This window comes from Crinia signifera, chromosome 12 (genome assembly GCF_055691185.1).
Source record: "Crinia signifera chromosome 12, ASM5569118v1, whole genome shotgun sequence".
Classification (NCBI taxonomy): Eukaryota; Metazoa; Chordata; class Amphibia; order Anura; family Myobatrachidae; genus Crinia; species Crinia signifera.
In genome coordinates, this window is record NC_139228.1 from 66,848,481 (window position 1) to 66,867,527 (window position 19,047).

Below are 19,047 nucleotides of genomic sequence, written 5' to 3' on the forward strand. Positions count from 1 at the left end.
CATGCTGGGAGGGCCAGAGGGTCCCCATCCCTGCTATAGCTACACGACTGGGTACTATGGGCCAATGCAAGCAGTAAGTTAACCGCACGCCAGAGTCCGAGCAGAGGATGGGGAGACCTGCCAATTTTGTCAGTCCTGGGCCGCCCTGCCAGCCCCCTTGCTTTTATAGCAGTCATTGGTCCAAATGCACTAAACTTCAAAAGTGATAAAATGGAGAGTGATAAACAACCAGCCAATCAGCTTCTACCTGACATTTTTTCAAACACAGTCTGTGACATGGCAGGTAGGAGCTTGGCTGGCTGTTTATCACCCTCCATTTTATCACTTTTGAAGCTTAGGGCATCTGGCCCATTATCTGTGGGCACTTGCGCCAGCCTTATGTCTTGTGCGGCAAAAAGGTCTAATTATGTGTGCGCAAATCTCTCTGCCGCAGACCACCATTCCATCAACCCACCCTCAGCATCCTAGCATGCATGCGGGTGCCCCATTAGCCACCAGTAATAACTCATCCTAAAGTAGAAATGAAAAAGGACAGGCCTACTTCGTGCTATCGCCTGTAGATGGATACGGGCAGCGCCAGATCTGGCGCAAGATACATCCGCAAATCCGCGTGTCAATCAACTCTGTATCAGCCGCTTTGTCTGCAGGTGATGCACGTTACACATTCATATTCATTTCTATCCCACCGTGAGTTTCAAGGACAAAAGAAACGTCTGGACGATGGAAAATTAATAAGATCCTGGATAAAAAAAAGATTGAGTGTGTTTCTGTGTTGGCAGGGGGAGGGGGGCAGGGGGTTGAGGTTTAATTGTGATTAAAAAAAACCACCAAAAGATGTATTCAGCTATCACATCAATGGGGAGCGGAGATTGCGCCCCCCCCCCCCTTTGGACAGAACACTTCAAAAACCCATCAGACCCCTTCCTGCCGACCTATTCCTTTAATAGTGAGATGTGAGCTTGAAGTGTATTATCTAGAGGCCACCAGATACATTATTTAATATCCAACACTGAGAAGTATTTTATTTGGCTGGAATACATTGTATCTATAAAATAGTGAGCAGCGGGGCGCGTGGAGGCGCTCGGTGTGACACTAGTGTTTCCTTATCCAAATTCATAATAGCTGTACAGCATTACAGAGTGGGAACAAAGCCGGCGAGCAGCCCAGGAAATCCTGATTTAATCATCTTTTATTGCAACTTTATAGAGTGAATTTTACAGTCAGGAATCGTGGAGATTTGGTAGGAGAAATCCTGGTATTATGGGTAAACCCAGAACATCAGACCCCCCACAATTTCTAGATTATTAAAACACTAATTAAAATAAATTAAAAAATATATATATAAAAAAACCCTACATTTCTAAATGTCAGTTTTATCAGTTTCTTATATAGCGCAGCAGATTCCGTTGCGCTTTACGATCGGAAATGACTGGCATTGTGGTGTATACTGAAGGTCGATTTAAAATCGCTCTTAATCGATGTTGGACTTCCAGGTCTAGAACATTTACATTTACTAACATTAAAAAATGAATCTAAAAAAATTAATCAGTCTGTAAATGTTTTTGTTTAGACCTGGAAGCCCAACATCGATTAAGAGTGATTTTAAATCGATGAACAACGACCGTTATTAAATATACCCCATAGTCCGTGCTCGCTACTCCCTCCGCTTACAGAGGTGGAACACTCCATGGACTAAGTCACGGGCTGAGTACAGTAATGATGCAAAGGTGTGCGAATGTGTTTGCTGCCTCGTACTAAACTGGTATCAATTGGCAGCAGCTCTTCATTAACTGAGCACATCTTGATCCACCGATTCTGGTTCACTCGCAAAAGCAAAGCAGGTGGGGCAGATGTAACATGTGCAGACAAGATTTCGGTGGGGATTGTACTTTAAACTGAAATCTATATTGCAGTGTAAAAATAAAGCAGCCAGTATTTATCCTGCACAGAAATAAAATAACTCACCCAAATCTAACATTCTCTGTACGTTACATCTGCCCAACCTGCAGTGCACATTTTTTTTTCCATTACAGTGAAAATTTGCTTTTGCGAGTGAGCGAGGCCCAGTGTGCAAAAGCAGCTTCTGCTGATTAAAAAATGTTCCATGTCTATACAGGATGCGGTCAATTGGTCGACAGCGTGTTGGTCAACAGTCATTAGGTCGACATGGGACAAGGTCTACAGGTCATTAGGTCCACACAAGCATTAGGTCAACATGGGATTTTACATGTTTTTTGAGCCGACAGGCATTATTTCATGACCTACCATCCACTAGGGTGTGGCCATGCGAGGGGACACGGCGCTACACGTCAGTGTCCATGTCGACTGTGTCAACATTTGGGTAAAAAAACAGTGAAACCCCCATATCGATCTTTTGACTGTCGACAATGCCCATGTCAGCCTTTCAGCATGTTGACCTAATGCTCCACACCCCTCTATACTGAGAGTGTATGTGTGTGTGTGTGTGTGTATGTGTGTGTGTGTGTATGTGTGTGTGTGTATGTATGTGTGTGTATGTATGTGTGTGTGTGTATGTGTGTGTATGTGTGTGTGTATGTGTGTGTGTGACTGCGGCTGTATCTGCATTAGAAATGGAATGTGACAGTGTTATCCTGGAAAACAATAACATTCCATTTCTTACGCAGATACAACTGCACACACCGAATACAGACTATCATTTTAATCCGTAGAAGCTGCTTGTGTGTCCTTTATGCTCTGCTTTGCAAACAAGATGCTACTTGACAGAAAATGTTACAAAATAAATAAATAAAGACAAGCGGCACTACCGAGTCATGCCAAGGGTTGTTTAATGTGAAAGTAGACTGGATGTACGTGCACACATCTCCTGTGGCGTTGCAGACGCGGCCCAGGCTGGCGCAGCTAATCGCGGAGTAAAAGGTTTTACAGCTCGAGAAAGAAAAAAAAAAGTCTAGGTGCAGCCGGAGCCAAAACACTAATTTGTAATTATAGGCAGCATGCAGCCTTGTACGAAATTAAATTCTACCCATTTTCCAGCTCCCGCCCTTCCCTACCTCAATCTCCGATCCCTCGAAGCTACTGGGAGGTCACAAGCTGCAACCCTCACCTCTCAGCTTTAAATTAATCTCCCTCGTTTATTAGCAATGAACAAATTTAATCATGATCACCAGCCGCAGCGTGTGCAGGGGCCCATAAAACGCAGACCCGGGGTGCAGGCGGGCTCTGCTAAACGGCTGTAAATAAATATCCCCAAATAATGTGCTTGTTTTATAGGCACAACGTTAATGGTAACCATTAGGAGGATGGGGCGAGGACAGACAGCGGGATTTGGTCTATTATACTCAGTATTTCTAGGAGAGGCCTCACTGAAGTGTTTGTAGAGTTTCCAGCAGTCTCAATAACGAGGGGGGGGGGGGGGAGGAATCAAATACATATTACAGTTTAATCTGCTGGCTTCACGCTGCGGAACGAAGAAGCCGATAGTTGGGTGATGAACATCTAAAATGTAATGGACTATGGTGCGTATTCAACAAAGTACCAGCTGAGGCTCCTGTAATCTCGGACAGCGGGAGAGGAGAGGAGGCGGCTGTCACTCCTGGAATGGATGAAGGAGACTCATCTTGTCCGTAATTACGCTCACACCGTGTGCATGGAGCTAAAGTCCGGATTCAGACCTGATCACGGGACAAATTTGCTATCAAAGTGAACAAAACCATGCTGCACTGCAGGTGGGGCAGATGTAACATGTGCAGAGAGTGTTCGATTTGGGTGGGGGACTACCCGGACACCTGGTGAGGTCATAACAGCATCAAAGTTTCCTGCAGCGGAAGGGTCCTGGAGATGGGACTGCGATAAAAAAATAAATAAAGCTCACTACCCCCCCCCCCCCCCTCCCACCTCTCACCTCTAAATCAAGCTATTTTTATGCCACAAACCAGGTATCCTGATGGTCCTGGCCCCAGCATTGCTCACTCTGGATGGAACCATCTGACCAGTAAACCTCTTACACTGTAAAATACTGATGTATATAAATACTAATAATAATATTGATTGCCTATATGTATTATTATCATTATTCTTTCTTTATATGGCACCACAAGGGATCCACAGCGCCCAATGACAGAGTACACAAAAGAATAAGCAACATAGTGACTATAGTTGAATACATAGAGGACAAGTACAGGGCACATAACCACAGCTGCATCAGCAGAGGACACTGACATACGTATCAGGGGGCAGAGAACAAGGGATCCGCAGCGCCCCATTACAGAGTATATAACCCAGGAGACAGTGACTGACAGCTGAATACAATAGAGGACAAGTACAGGGCACATAACCACAGCTGCATCAGCAGAGGGCACTGACATAAGTATCAGGGGGCAGAGAACAAGGGATCCGCAGCGCCCTATTACATAGTATATAACCCAGGAGACAGTGACTTACAGCTGTATACAATAGAGGATAAGTACAGGGCACATAACCACAGCTGCATAAGCCAATGGCACTGACATAAGTATTAGGGTGGCAGAGAACAAGGGATCCGCAGCGCCCTATTACATAGTACATAACCCAGGAGACAGTGACTTACAGCTATATACAATAGAGGACAAGTACAGGGCACATAACCACAGCTGCATCAGCAGATGGCACTGACATACGTATCAGGGGGCAGAGAACAAGGGATCCGCAGCGCCCTATTACATAGTATATAACCCAGGAGACAGTGACTGACAGCTGAATACAATAGAGGACAAGTACAGGGCACATAACCATAGCTGCATCAGCAGAGGACACTGACATAAGTATCAGGGGGCAGAGAACAAGGGATCCGCTGCGCCCCATTACAGAGTATATAACCCAGGAGACAGTGACTTACAGCTGAATACAATAGAGGACAAGTACAGGGCACATAACCATAGCTGCATCAGCAGAGGACACTGACATAAGTATCAGGGGGCAGAGAACAAGGGATCCGCTGCGCCCCATTACAGAGTATATAACCCAGGAGACAGTGACTGACAGCTGAATACAATAGAGGACAAGTACAGGGCACATAACCACAGCTGCATAAGCCAATGGCACTGACATAAGTATTAGGGTGGCAGAGAACAAGGGATCCGCAGCGCCCTATTACATAGTACATAACCCAGGAGACAGTGACTTACAGCTATATACAATAGAGGACAAGTACAGGGCACATAACCACAGCTGCATCAGCAGATGGCACTGACATACGTATCAGGGGGCAGAGAACAAGGGATCCACAGTGCCCTATTACACAGTATATAACCCAGGAGACAGTGACTTACAGTTATATACAACAGAGGACAAGTACAGGGCACATAACCACAGCTGCATCAGCAGAGGGCACTGACATAAGTATTATTGTGGGAGAGAACAAGGGATCCGCAGTACCCTATTACATAGTACATAACCCAGGAGACAGTGACTTACAGCTGTATACAATAGAGGACAAGTACAGGGCACATAACCACAGCTGCATCAGCAGAGGGCACTGACATAAGTATCAGGGTGGCAGAAAACTGCAGGATTTGGTGCCATAGAAGATGGTTGAAGTACGACAAAGAAAAGCACATGGGGGCAGAGGGCCCTGCTCCTGAGAGCTTACATTCATATACATCAGAATAATGCATTTTACCTTCAGGACTGAGATATCAGAATTGCAATCTAAGACAATGCAGCAATAATTGACAGGGCATTACTGATAACCAACTGCTTAATAGGTTGCTATATTTCTTGATGTATATAACAGTGATATCTCTTATTTGTATGTTAGTTCTATGCAATCATTATCTGCAGCCGGCACTTCTATACCGGAGCTAGCACTTAGGGGGGGCAGCTGGGAAGTATCCGCGCTCCTATTCTGCAAGGCTTCTATACAGGAGTCCTCTTGTGACTGGGGGAATAGCCGCTGAGGCTCCCATGTACTCCTTAAATGATTTCCTGGCCTACAATATAAATCATTACACCAGACGCCTATTATTTCAGGATGCACCTAATTGGGGACCACTGATTAGGCTGGGAAATGTGTGTGAGAACAGCCCCTAAGCCCTGTATTCATGGGGCAGCCGGTGTGCGAGCTCACAGCTTGCAATCAGCTGAAGAGCTTGTGCGTGTCCATCTATCCTGGCTGTCTGAGGGTAAGTGGCCTCTTCACAACGAGAGCCGGTCTCTGCAGAGTACTGTAGCAGGGTATCACTATAATGCAGCACACTATAGCCTTACAGGAGGCAGCTGTGCAGTGAACAAGCACCTGCGTGGGGGTGAGCCGTTCTTGTTGTAGAAGGAAAACCCCCCCAACCACAGGACGAGAGCAGAGGCTGGACACCTGGGACTACATAAACCCCCCCAACCACAGGACGAGAGCAGAGGCTGGACACCTGGGACTACATAAACCCCCCCAACCACAGGACGAGAGCAGAGGCTGGATACCCGGGACTACATAAACCCCCCCAACCACAGGACGAGAGCAGAGGCTGGATACCCGGGACTACATAACCCCCCCCAACCACAGGATGAGAGCAGAGGCTGGACACCCGGGACTACATAAACCCCCCCAACCACAGGACGAGAGCAGAGGCTGGATACCCGGGACTACATAAACCCCCCCCCCCAACCACAGGACGAGAGCAGAGGCTGGATACCCTGGACTACATAACCCCCCCCCCCCCCCCAACCACAGGACGAGAGCAGAGGCTGGATACCCTGGACTACATAACCCCCCCCCCCCCCCCCCCCAACCACAGGACGAGAGCAGAGGCTGGATACCCGGGACTACATAAACCCCCCCCCCAACCACAGGACGAGAGCAGAGGCTGGATACCCTGGACTACATAACCCCCCCAACCACAGGACAAGAGCAGAGGCTGGACACCTGGGACTACATAAACCCGCCCAACCACAGGACGAGAGCAGAGGCTGGATACCCTGGACTACATAACCCCCCCAACTACAGGACGAGAGCAGAGGCTGGATACCCGGGACTACATAACCCCCCCAACCACAGGACGAGCGCAGAGGCTGGACACCCGGGACTACATAACCCCCCCAACCACAGGACGAGAGCAGAGGCTGGACACCCGGGACTTCATAACCCCCCCAACCACAGGACGAGAGCAGAGGCTGGACACCCGGGACTTCATAACCCCCCCAACCACAGGACGAGAGCAGAGGCTGGACACCCGGGACTACATAAACCCCCCCCCCCCCACACTGCAGGACGAGAGCAGAGGCTGGATACCCGGGACTACATAAACCCCCCCAACCACAGGACGAGAGCAGAGGCTGGATACCCGGGACTACATAAACCCCCCCCCCCCCAACCACAGGACGAGAGCAGAGGCTGGGTACCCGGGACTACATAACCCCCCCAACCACAGGACGAGAGCAGAGGCTGGATACCCGGGACTACATAACCCCCCCCCCCAACCACAGGACGAGAGCAGAGGCTGGACACCCGGGACTACGTAACCCCCCCCCAACCACAGGACGAGAGCAGAGGCTGGACACCCGGGACTACATAAACCCCCCCCCCACTGCAGGATGAGAGCAGAGGCTGGATACCCGGGACTACATAACAGCTAAGGAAACTATTTCCTAACTTTTTACTGCAGTGTTTCCACCAACTTACCTAGTGGCCCTTGTTCTGGTTACTTTCTGCTGTGGTGCTTCTAGCACAGTCTGGACTGTATTTCAGAGCTACAGACCAATCTGTGTTACAATGAACATTACCCCACACTATTACTAGACCCGTCTGCACCCGCTATGCCACCTACTACCGTTTCAAGTGACAGCAGATGACATCAACATGGGTCATCATACAAGACTGCGAAACAGTCCGTGTGAGGGGCACACACAGAAAATATAGTAAACGGGAACATACGGTACATGGGTGGAGATCAGGGGGTGCCATTGTCTCCCCGGTACCCACACACTGAGTGCTGGCTGCCCTGTGGGTCTTAGGCCACACTGCCTCTCCTCATTGGCATGGGATTGGTAAGAAGGGGGCTGACAGGTATGGGTTGACTGTATGAAGGTCAACATACATTAGGTCAACAATGGGAAGGTCGACAGTCAAAAAGTCGACATGAGTTTTTCACTTTTCTATTTTTTTTTTGTTATGAACTTCAGAGGTCGCTTAACTAAGATTAGTACCGTGTCGGCATATTGTACGGTGCCGACAATGTTATAGTCGACACTGCGAGTGTCGCACAAATTGACTTCCTCCATTTGGCTACTCCCTATGTAATCACCAGTGCTATGAATGCGGCACAGATGGGACACACACAGCCCTGACACTTCCTCCTAGAACCCCCCCCCCCCCCCCATGCGTAGCCATTACTGTATGTACAACAGCCAAAAGATTAAATCCCTGCAATTCATTTCTGAGAACACAACACGGGCTGACGCGTGTTCTATATGTAACCATTAATGAGTCCTGGTCGCCAGGCAACACACGTAAACCAAACTCACTCAGTCATTGCAATGCAAACAGCTTGCACGTTTAATTGGAAAAGTCAATAATTATCCAGCAGCTGGGGAGCCCGACCGGAGAGCATCCAGTACCTGGAGCCAGGAAACCGCGCAAGCAGAACAAAGATACATAGCACAAATACATAAAAAGTAAAAAAAAAATGAAATATATATATTTGTTTTTGTTGTTTGTTTTTTTTTTAAAGCTCCATTAAGACGGATAAATATATTCTGTACAGAGCTTTAAAAACCTCCAATATTAATAAACAGGCTGTTACTTTGTTCTGTCATTTTGACGGGCAGGTAACTAGTATTGTATGTGACCCTAAGGCTGTGCGTACAAGGTGCATATAAAACGCACATGTATTTCATGTTTAGACTTGTACCCATCCCAAGGATAGCTCAGTATGGCAAACATTCCAAATACTTCTGGTCCATTTCAGTAACACACACACAGACACACACACACACACACACACACACGTGCAGCAAACCACCTCTGCATCGGATCTTTCAAAAGTCATAAGGCTCCCATACACTAACTTGATTTGGGCTGATTTCACTTGTTCCGGCAAGAAGTGCAATACCAGAAATAAATACAATGTATTACAATGCATCACGGTGCGATTTTGCCCTAAATTCGATCTTGATTCGATTGGGATTGAATGGAACAGCAAGCACAACGCATTCGATTTGGACTGTATAGGTGTTGCCCATGCATACCACCAATACTGGTGTCGCACCCGGAATTAGGACCCAAGTCCATTCCAGTAGCGACCCGGCATTTGTGGTATGCAAGTTCCCCTTGTGATGTCACCCAGGAGAGGGGAGTGACGGCGCATCGTCGAGATGAGGGGGAGGAGGCAGCGCTTGGAGCTGACAGCGCTGCCTCCTCCATACTTTGAAGGGACCAGAGTCGATGGACCCGGATTACCCGTTTACTCCGCACCATACCCCGGGATGGGCCGGCAATGGGGCGGTCAACAGTTCAAAGGCCGACATGAGGTTTTCACTATTTTTGTCCCTAATGTGGACATAAGCCAACGTAAGTGTACAGCGTCCCCTTGCTTCTGGCATGGTGCCTCGCTGCTCTCGGCACACTGCTATAATGTCCCTCTATGCCATAGTGGATGGGAGGGTAATAAATACCACCTGTCAACACAAGTCATGTTGACCTTTTGACTGTCAACCTTCCCATTGTTGACCGAATGCTTATTCAGAGATGGAGTTAGCTTCTGCATCCGGTGCGCGGGACTTTGCGTCGCACCTGCGGTCATTCACTGCAATCGGGAACTTTTCCTCTAATTAATTGCTGCAAACCCGGGAAAAGAGCCCAAACTGCCCAGGCCATGGGGCCTTAAGTGTTTTATCACCACTCAAAGCGATAAAGTGGAGACGTCCCCCAATTAGCTTACGGCTATCATCTTACAGACTGTGCCAGATAATCGTTAAAATCGGAGCGATGTCTCCCCTTTAACGTCACTGGAAGGATTGAAAAAGTCATGGTGGCCAATCAGAAGCCATCGTTTAAACCGATCGGCAGATAAGTTACCTGAATCGGGGCCGCTCTCTTTACCGGACAGCGTGTTGGACAATGCGTCGATGAGGGCTTCTTTAAACTGGTCAAAGTGAATCTACGAATAGAAAGAAGACATTGTTACTGTACATTGCATCTTCCCTTCCGGAATATTGTTCTCAGGGGTCTGATTATCAGAACCCAAGTGTCTCTACATACTGGCTACAAACCCACAGAGCAGCAACAGTTACCATAAGGGGATAACTTGTCACTACACACAAGTATAGGTTACAGTCATGACAGATAGATAGATAGATAGATAGATAGATAGATAGATAGATAGATAATTAACTCAATCCTCATTATTTTTAAATGCAAACTTATTAATAAATAAATTTAAAAAAACAATAATACAAGATTCTTCACGAAACGCGGTAATTGCTGGGGTGTTGGACAGAGCGCGACAACGCTGGAATGTCTCCCCATGCAATCTGGGCACTGGCTCGGCGTCACACAGCTGCGTGCGTAAAGACAGATGGCGCCTCCTCATGAGTCCTGGAGCTATTTCACCGTGACCAGATCAGATACAGCCCAAAGGGATTATACTACATGGCAAGCGCCTGATAACATGGAGGCAGCCATAAATTAGGCGCGCAATCTAATCTGTTTAATACAAGATGCAACGGTGCGGAGCGCGGCAGAAGTGCAGCTGGAAGGGAAAGACAATGAGCGCTGACGCTATCTGCCCGTATTCGGAGTCTATTAGTACAGCTTAACGCTGCGACTTCAGACAGACAAGAGGTGAGAAGTGAACATAGGAACGTATTGGGGGGGGGGGGGGGGGGTGTCTTCTGGAAACAGCTGCATCAGTTTGCATACCACCGCTGCCACCTACTTGCCTGCTGATTGCGCGACAATTTCTTGGCCGAGCACATCTAGTTAGACGTCTAAAGATAGTCCACAGCAATTAAAGTTTGAGGCAAGCGATAGATCGGCGGGAACGTGATCGATGGTCACAAGGTGGACAAGAGTTTTTCACATTTTTTTTTTGCTTTAGACCAACTTGGTTCATACTTTACCATCCAAGTGGGCATAGTTAGATTAGGATAGTGCTCTGAGTGCCGTGAGATACTGTGCCCGAAGCATGACGTGCATTGCGAGGGGATACTGTGCACTTATTTGGGCTCCATGTTGACCTAGGTCAACGTAGGCCTCAAAAAACCATGAAAAACCCGTGTCGACATTGTGACCGTCAATCACAGTCCCATCGATCTAATGCTCGTCTAACTCCCATTACTGTTGATCTAGACGCCGTCGACTATCTTCAGGCATCTAACTAGATGCGGTTGATCCGTTATACCAGAACCAGCCTGACACATTACAGCACTTTGATCACATGTACCCGCTCAGGCACTGGTCATTTGCCTACGTAGTTCTGCATCCCCAGCGGGTTGGATCATGTTGTATAATATCGACGTAACAGGGAGGAGACTCGCATATAAAACTGCCCCACAAAACACACATTCACTCTGCATAACCGGAATAAAATCTGTGTGATCCGAAAGAGAACGTAAGATCTGTGTGCCCCGTGGAACGTGCAGCCGTATGCAGGAGCCTGTCCTGCCTATCCATTGCACCCAGCCTGGATGAATATAGGGTTCATGAAACGCTTTCTATGAAAGCGATGATAGGTTTGGGGGGGGGGGATGTTTAAGGAAATTTAAAGAAACAGCAGCACTTTATTTTTGCTTGATGTAGCTACACTACAAGCGGCCTAGCGTTCCGCCTTCCAGCGTCGTAGTCTGCAACCTTATTTCTTTGTTTTTACAGACATGTCACTCAGCCGCATGGATAACGCAAGCATTTGTCAAGACAGCTCATGAATATGTATTAGCACAGAAGATGACAAAATGAGGACAGTGGGAAGGGGGTGGGAGTCTGTGTGTGTGAGTGGGGGGGGGGGGGGGGATGGGGGGGTTACAGAGGGCAACACTGTATCAGAGGTACGGCAGCTGTAACATGACATAGCAATGGATTATTGCTGTTGCCATCAGCGGGGTGCTGCCCCCGTCTCTCATATTTCTATTAATAAATCACGGATCCCGATGTGGAACTTACTCATGTCAATGGCAATCTAACGGTATATCTACCCCTATTCATTTAGGACTGACAGTAGCTGTAGCTGACCCTCTCTGGGGACCTATGTAGGATGGATGCACCGGCTCAGGTGACCTCTAACATAACAGCAATGGATAAATCTCCGAGGCGCACTTAGAACGTGTGGCCGGAACACACACACACACGAAGAAGGGAGCATCACCAATCCTCTACAATACAGCCTGTTGGAGACTTATAATACATACACAAAAAAATGCACTATTTTAGTGGTACATGTATTTATTGCGGGCACTGTTTTAGAATGTGCTCCCTTCCAATGGAAGGGGTGCAAAACTTTTTTTTTTATTTGTTTTTGCATGCAGGTTAAATACTTGCTGCTTTTACATGTGGCCCACATATGCCAGGCCCATAGTAAGACGTATAGTAGTTCTATAGGAGAAGCGGCACTTCCCAGTGCATTTGCTCCGCTTCCAGCGTTCTTAGAGACTTGGATAATGAAAGGTTCGATACTTGCGGCCAAAAGTAATCACCTCCAATATGGTTGGCCATGCGGGATGGCGCCCAAACCCTGAAGGCTTCTGTAAAGTAGCAAATCATTTACATGCCATAGTTTTGCTTTGTAAAGGATTGCCTCTTTAAAAAAAAAAATTAGAGTTTGTCCGCCATCCGGCACGGCCGAAGAACTCAGAAGTGATTACTTTTGTCCCTTAAATTTATCTGTATCAGTTTAGTAGGAACCTCACAAGACTATATTCTGTGCTGCTGGAGATCCTGCTTCTCCTACAATATAACTCTCAGTCTGTTACTTCCCGCTGTCTCCATTCTCCTCCTCACATCATATCACACGCAGCCCTGTCCTCACTAACATCCCTTATCTCCTGATATACTCTGTGCTGCTGGGGGGACCCTGCTCCTCACACTATATAAGCCTGTGGCTTCCTGCTACGTCTATTGCCCCTCCTCACATCATGTTACTGCCCCTGTCACATGCAGCCCTGTCCTCACTGACACATCCTGACATACTCTGTGCTGCTGGGACCCTGCTCCTCCCACTATATAACTATCAGTCTGGTTTATTTATTTATTATTTATCAACAGTTTCTTATATAGCGCAGCATATTCCGTTGCGCTTTACAAAGGGGACAGTGATACAACAAAACAGGGTATTTACAGACAGTCAAAATGTAGGAGGGCCCTGCTCGCAAGCTTACAATCTACCTGCTGTGTCCATTCCCCTCCTCACATCATGTCACTGCACCTGTCACATGCAGCCTTGTCCTTACTGGCACATCCCCCATCTCCTGATATACTCTGTGCTGCAGGGGTCCCTGCTCTTCCCACTATATAACTCTCAGTCTGTGGTTTCCTGCTGTCACTGCCAGTTATCAGACACATATACTACTAGTAATAAGGAAATATATTTATAGATTCAAGGTCGGTGACTAAATATATTGAGTGGACAGTATTGCAGCGTTCACAAAGAGTAACATGAACGTTACGCAGATGATACACAATAAACAGCGTGAGAGTTATTTGCAGTCAGATCACCAGGGATAGTTCCCACTTGACCGATCACTTGATTGTTGTGGTGAAATAATGGGCATTAATCTCCCTATAATACATTCCTGCAAGGCTGACATGCTGCCTGCCCTTCCTCACAGCCCCCACTCCTGTCACTACCCATTAGTGTTACGTGAGCGGGCTCCTTACTCTGCCGAGCGGGTTGTCCTGCAGAAGGGCCTGCTGTAGAGACGGGGCAACTTCCTCCAGCTGTAGCATGTGACAGAGGTCCGTCAGCTCTTCCTGTCCCAGCGAGCCGGTGCCCGTGGCGTCGAAGCTATCAAACAGTTCCTTAAGGCGAGCTTCATACTGGTCCTGCTCCATCCCATAGCCGCCAGGTCTGTCCTGGAACACAACAATGAGGCAGCATGTTAATCATATAGAACATTTCCCTGCTTGGTCGGCGCTGCAGAACACTGTGGCGCCTCATAAAAAAAAGTACAACAGCATTATCCATATATACATTGCTGCATTGAAAAGGATTTATTTATTTATTCCAGTCTCTGTCTCTGTTATTAACACTATGGGCCAGATGCACTAAGCTTCAAAAGTGATAAAATGGAGTGTGATAAACAGCCAGCCAATCAGCTCCTACCTGCTATGTCGCGGACTGTGTTTTAAAAATGTCAGGCAGGAGCTGATTGGTTGGTTGTTTATCACTCGCTCATCCCCGATTTACAATACCACAAACCTTTGTAGGTACGTAGTGTGTCGTTTTTAGAGATTCATGTATCAGTCAGTGAAAAGTGTCATAGCAACCAATCAGCTTTGAGGTAGCATTTATTAACTGCATTCCATAAAATGATAGGTAGTGATCATTTTAACACCCTGCATCTTCCAAAACCCATGCAGTTCCTCTTCCCTGCCTGGGGTGTCGCTTTCTGCTACGGAGCTTCTAGCACAGGTCTGGTCTGTATATCAGTGCTGAAATACAAACCCACACTGTGCTAGAACCACAGATGCAGGGTGCTAGAATGAACAATAGAAGCTGATTGGTTGCTATGACTGGTTCCCTCGTTTCACTTCTTGATACATCTCCATATTTTACCACGGATATTCCTACGGCAGACCAATTCTGGTTCCTGGTGACCGGATAGTTTACACATAAATATCACATCAAAACACTGCTGTAAGTATTATGCAGCATATTTACCTTAGCCACATACACACTAGACTATAGTGTTTAAACGATATCGCCAATGTTTTCCCGATGAATGATAAAGTGCATATACATGAACGATATTGTTCAGTGGCGTCATCCAGGCCTGCATAACCCGCAACCCAGTGATCGGGAGAACCCAAATAGTAAGACAGATGCTCATCTTCCCGGACAGCGTGAGGACCCTGACTGGAAGCGGAGGGAATGCACTGGGACGTGGCGCACCTCCACTCAGGCGTCAGTGTTTTATTACGCGTATAACAATGTTCAAATCACACCAGTAACATTCCAGCAATTACTGTAAGAGATGATCAATTAATTGGGGCTGTTATTAGAGTATTGGGTATCCTTTCTATCCCAACAGGACCGTGACTAACTTGAGGGAGAAGGTGGTTTATGGGTGGTTTATGGATGGTTTCCCCGCACCCCCACCCCCCAGCTGCCACCACCCCACCACAATGTATCACAGAGATAGAGCACCAGTCTGCAGCCGCAGTAAATTAGGCCATCGCCACCCGATCATTTGTTCTCAGTCTGACAACACAATGCTGCGATGTGAGGCCGGATATTAAGTGGGTAGCGGAGAGAAAGAAACACCAATATATTATAATACACCCGCCGCTGTCATGGCTACAGCTCGCCAGGAGGTGCAGAGCCCGCAGTTACTCCAATTTACCCAGTTATCGGTTCCCTCATCCAATCTCTATTTTATCCATGATAAATACCCTTCTAGCGAGCTTTCTGAGTATGTAACATATAAATATACCCCCAAGCAATCCCAATGTACACAGGAGGACACCCAATGTCTGGAGATTAAGATGGTATAAGGCAGTGGTAGCCAACCCCGGTCCTCGAGAGCTACCAACAGTTCACATTCTCCAGACAACCTAGCTGCTGCACAGGTGCACTCATTACTCACTGACACATTTTAAGAGATCCACAGGTGGAGCTAATTACTTCACTTGTGATTCTGTGAGGAGATCTGGAAAACATTAACTGTTGGTAGCTCTCGAGGACTGGAGTTGGCTACCCCAGGTACAAGTGGTATTCAATTCCGGCAGAATTTTTTGCCAGGTGAAAAAAACGGCCTATCGGTATTCAATCGCGGGCATTTTCAGGTACATTTTCGCCCATGCCATTTCACTTTTTTGGAGGGTGTGAAAACGGCCACAAAAACAGGCGAAAATGGCGTCAAATTGACCAAAAACACATGGACTTGGAGACATTTTACAGATTTACGTGGTTTTCGCAGGTGCTGGATTTTTCTACCTAGGTCTATTTTTCTACTAGGATTGAATTGGGACTAAAAGCGCAGATTGTTCACCTGGCGAATAAAATTGTCCGGGATTGAATACCTTCCCATAAAAAAAAAAAAAAAATTACATTTATGCATTATATAGATTTATCTCTGCGGTATGGGCCAATACAAAGCTATTTTACGCATAGACCTATTCAATGTTTTGCAGCAGGGTTGGTTCCATTATTTTGGCTTCTTAAGGAGGAGGGGGGATATAAAGGATTACGGCGAAGGTCTGGCAGGTGCACTAGGGGGTTAATTTAATCAACTCTATTTGAAAAAAATCAAAAGAGGTTTTCCCCAACCCGTGTGATTGCATTACCCTTTACTCCCCGGCTGTCTGCGAGCGAAGGTTGAATGGCTGCCAATGAGCGCTGCGTAATTAGCAACCATGATTAAGTCATAGCACGGAAATAGTCGCGTCTTTGTCTTCTGTTATTGTGACCAGAAAGGAAAAAATAAATTGTTTGTTTTTCTTCTATGACTGATAATAGATTTTACAGTTTTTTCTGCTAATATGATAAACATCAACCAAGCCACAATCCGGGTCACGCAATATCAGGATACAGAAAACTGAATAACGCAGCGTTTTTTCCCACCCGAGAGACGGTAACGGGTAATGACGGCGCTTCTGCCCACCCGAGAGACGGTAACGGGTAATGACGGCGCTTCTGCCCAACCGAGAGACGGTAACGGGTAATGACAGCGCTCCTGCCCACCGGAGAGAAGGTAACAGGAAATTACTGTGTTTCTGCCCACCCGACAGAAGGTGATGGGTAATGACGGTGTTTCTGCCCACCCAACAGGAGGTAATGGGTAATGATGCCATTCCTGCACATCCAACAGGAGGTAACAGGTAAGGACAGAGTTGCTGCCCACCCGACAGGAGGTAACGGGTAAGGACGGCGCTTCTGCCCACCCGAGAGAAGGTAACAGGAAATTACGGTGTTTCTACCCACCCAACAGGAGGTAACAGGTAAGGACGGCGTTCATGCACAACCGACAAGAGGTAACAGGTAAGGACGGCGTTTCTGCCCACCCAACTGGAGGTAACAGGTAAGGACGGCGTTTCTGCCCACCCAACAGGAGGTAACAGGTAAGGACGGCGTTCATGCACAACCGACAAGAGGCAACAGGTAAGGACGGCGTTCATGCACAACCGACAAGAGGTAACAGGTAAGGACGGCGTTCATGCACAACCAACAAGAGGCAACAGGTAAGGACGGCGTTTCTGCCCACCTGACAGGAGGTGACTGGTAATGACGGCGTTTCTGACCATCCGAGAGAAGGTGACGGGTAATGACAGTGTTTCTGCTAATGTCGGCATCTTTTTTTTTTTTAGCTGAAAATACGTCTTAAATGCAATGCAATGCAATGGGAGTTGGATGCCCAAGAAGACTGTGGGGCATGGTGTAGCTGACAGACAATGCCTAGGTCGACAGGCAAAAGGTTGACATTGACAAAAGGTCGGCAAAACAGAGAACATGACATGGAGTTTTTTTATTTTTTTTGCATAACTGTTGACATCTGAGGCCGCGGACCCCCAATTAGTGCACCGCGTCCCTTGAAACGCTTCAGGACAGGAGCCACGTTGCGCTAAGCACATCTTTCCCAGTTGGAGTACACGTGTATGGAAAAAAATCCCCCAAAATTCATGTTGGCCTCTTTGATGTGTCAACCTTTTAAAAATGTCGACTTTGCGCATGTGAACCTAGACATGGTCCGTGTCCAGCCAATCAGCTCTTAACTGGTGCATCATAGGTTGTGTTTGAAAAATGGGTACTTGTGTAGTGTCACAGGGGCAGTTATGCAGACAGCGTAGCATCCATGTCAGAATGAGCGTAGTGTTCCCGCGGCCAGCGTAGTTAGCGTAGTGTTCCCGAGGCCAGCGTAGTTAGCGTAGTGTTCCCGAGGCTAGCGTAGTGTTCCCGCGGCCAGCGTAGTTAAAAGTAGCATAGTGTTTCCACAAGCGTCCCTGTCAGAATCAGCTTTGCTTAGTGTTCCCACGGCCACTTAACGTAGCCAGCGTCCCTGTCAGAGCCAGCCTGTCAGTACAGTTTCTTTCTTATTATTCTTATTATTATTATTATTATCTACTAAAATCCAGTTACCAGTTAACACATGTTGTCATTACTGTCTCAGATCTATGATATGGCAGTGTGAATGTGTTCCTGAAAAACCCCCACTATCCACGGCAGCCCGAAGCGTGGCGAGCGGACGCGTAACGCGTCCTCCTGACCTTTTGATACCCCCACTATGCACGTCGGTGTGGAGTTGATTTTATAAAGTGTGGCGAGCGCGCCAAGCCCCGCGGATAATTTTACATGCGTCTCAGACAGATGGAGCGCCTCTCCGCAGCGTCTGCATGATCCCCTCTCTGCCAGAGAGGGGATCATGCGGGCACCGGCGCTGTGTGAGAGGCGCTCACTAGGCTTGCCAGGGACACCGGGAACAGAGATGCAGTTCCCAGCAACAGTACGGTGAGTCGCTGCCTCACGGGGACACTACGCTGACTACGCAGGGTTGCCGCTGAGTCACTACGTTGGGCTATGCTGATAACGTAGCTTAGGCTGCTGCCGTGAAACTACACAAGTAAGGCAGCCGTTGGGCTACGCTAATAACGTAGCTTCAAACGTAGCATAAGCTGCCGCAAAACTACACAAGTACCGAAAAATGACAGTTGGGGGCTGAATGGTTATCACTATCACCCTCGTGTTTATCTCTTTTTAAGGCTTAATTCATCTGCCCCAATATTAGAACCGCTGAGCATTTACCCGGTAGTAGCGACATTAAGCTTCTATTACAAGTGGCAAATACAGACAGTATGGTGAATAAATAGGTGCCGTTTTCCATCCCGCTGAGCATTCGGCTCTTGTCGCGTGGGGGTCTACAGCCCCCTAAGGCCTCTGTACTGTGCATATATCG

General features: G+C 47.4%; 1 protein-coding gene across 5 annotated transcripts in view; it reads right to left on the reverse strand.

Annotated features, from left to right (window-relative positions):
* Window positions 1–19,047, reverse strand: part of NIN (ninein) — a 101,387-nt gene that overhangs the window by 72,002 nt on the left and 10,338 nt on the right. For all 5 annotated transcript variants that reach the window (XM_083166210.1, XM_083166209.1, XM_083166213.1 and 2 more), the window contains exons 2-3: window positions 13,817–14,011; window positions 10,025–10,106 (exon numbers count right to left, since the gene is read on the reverse strand). In XM_083166210.1, the coding sequence (XP_083022336.1) occupies window positions 10,025–10,106; window positions 13,817–13,990 (256 nt within the window). In that variant the 5' untranslated portion in view covers window positions 13,991–14,011. The remainder of the gene's footprint in view (window positions 1–10,024; window positions 10,107–13,816; window positions 14,012–19,047) is intronic.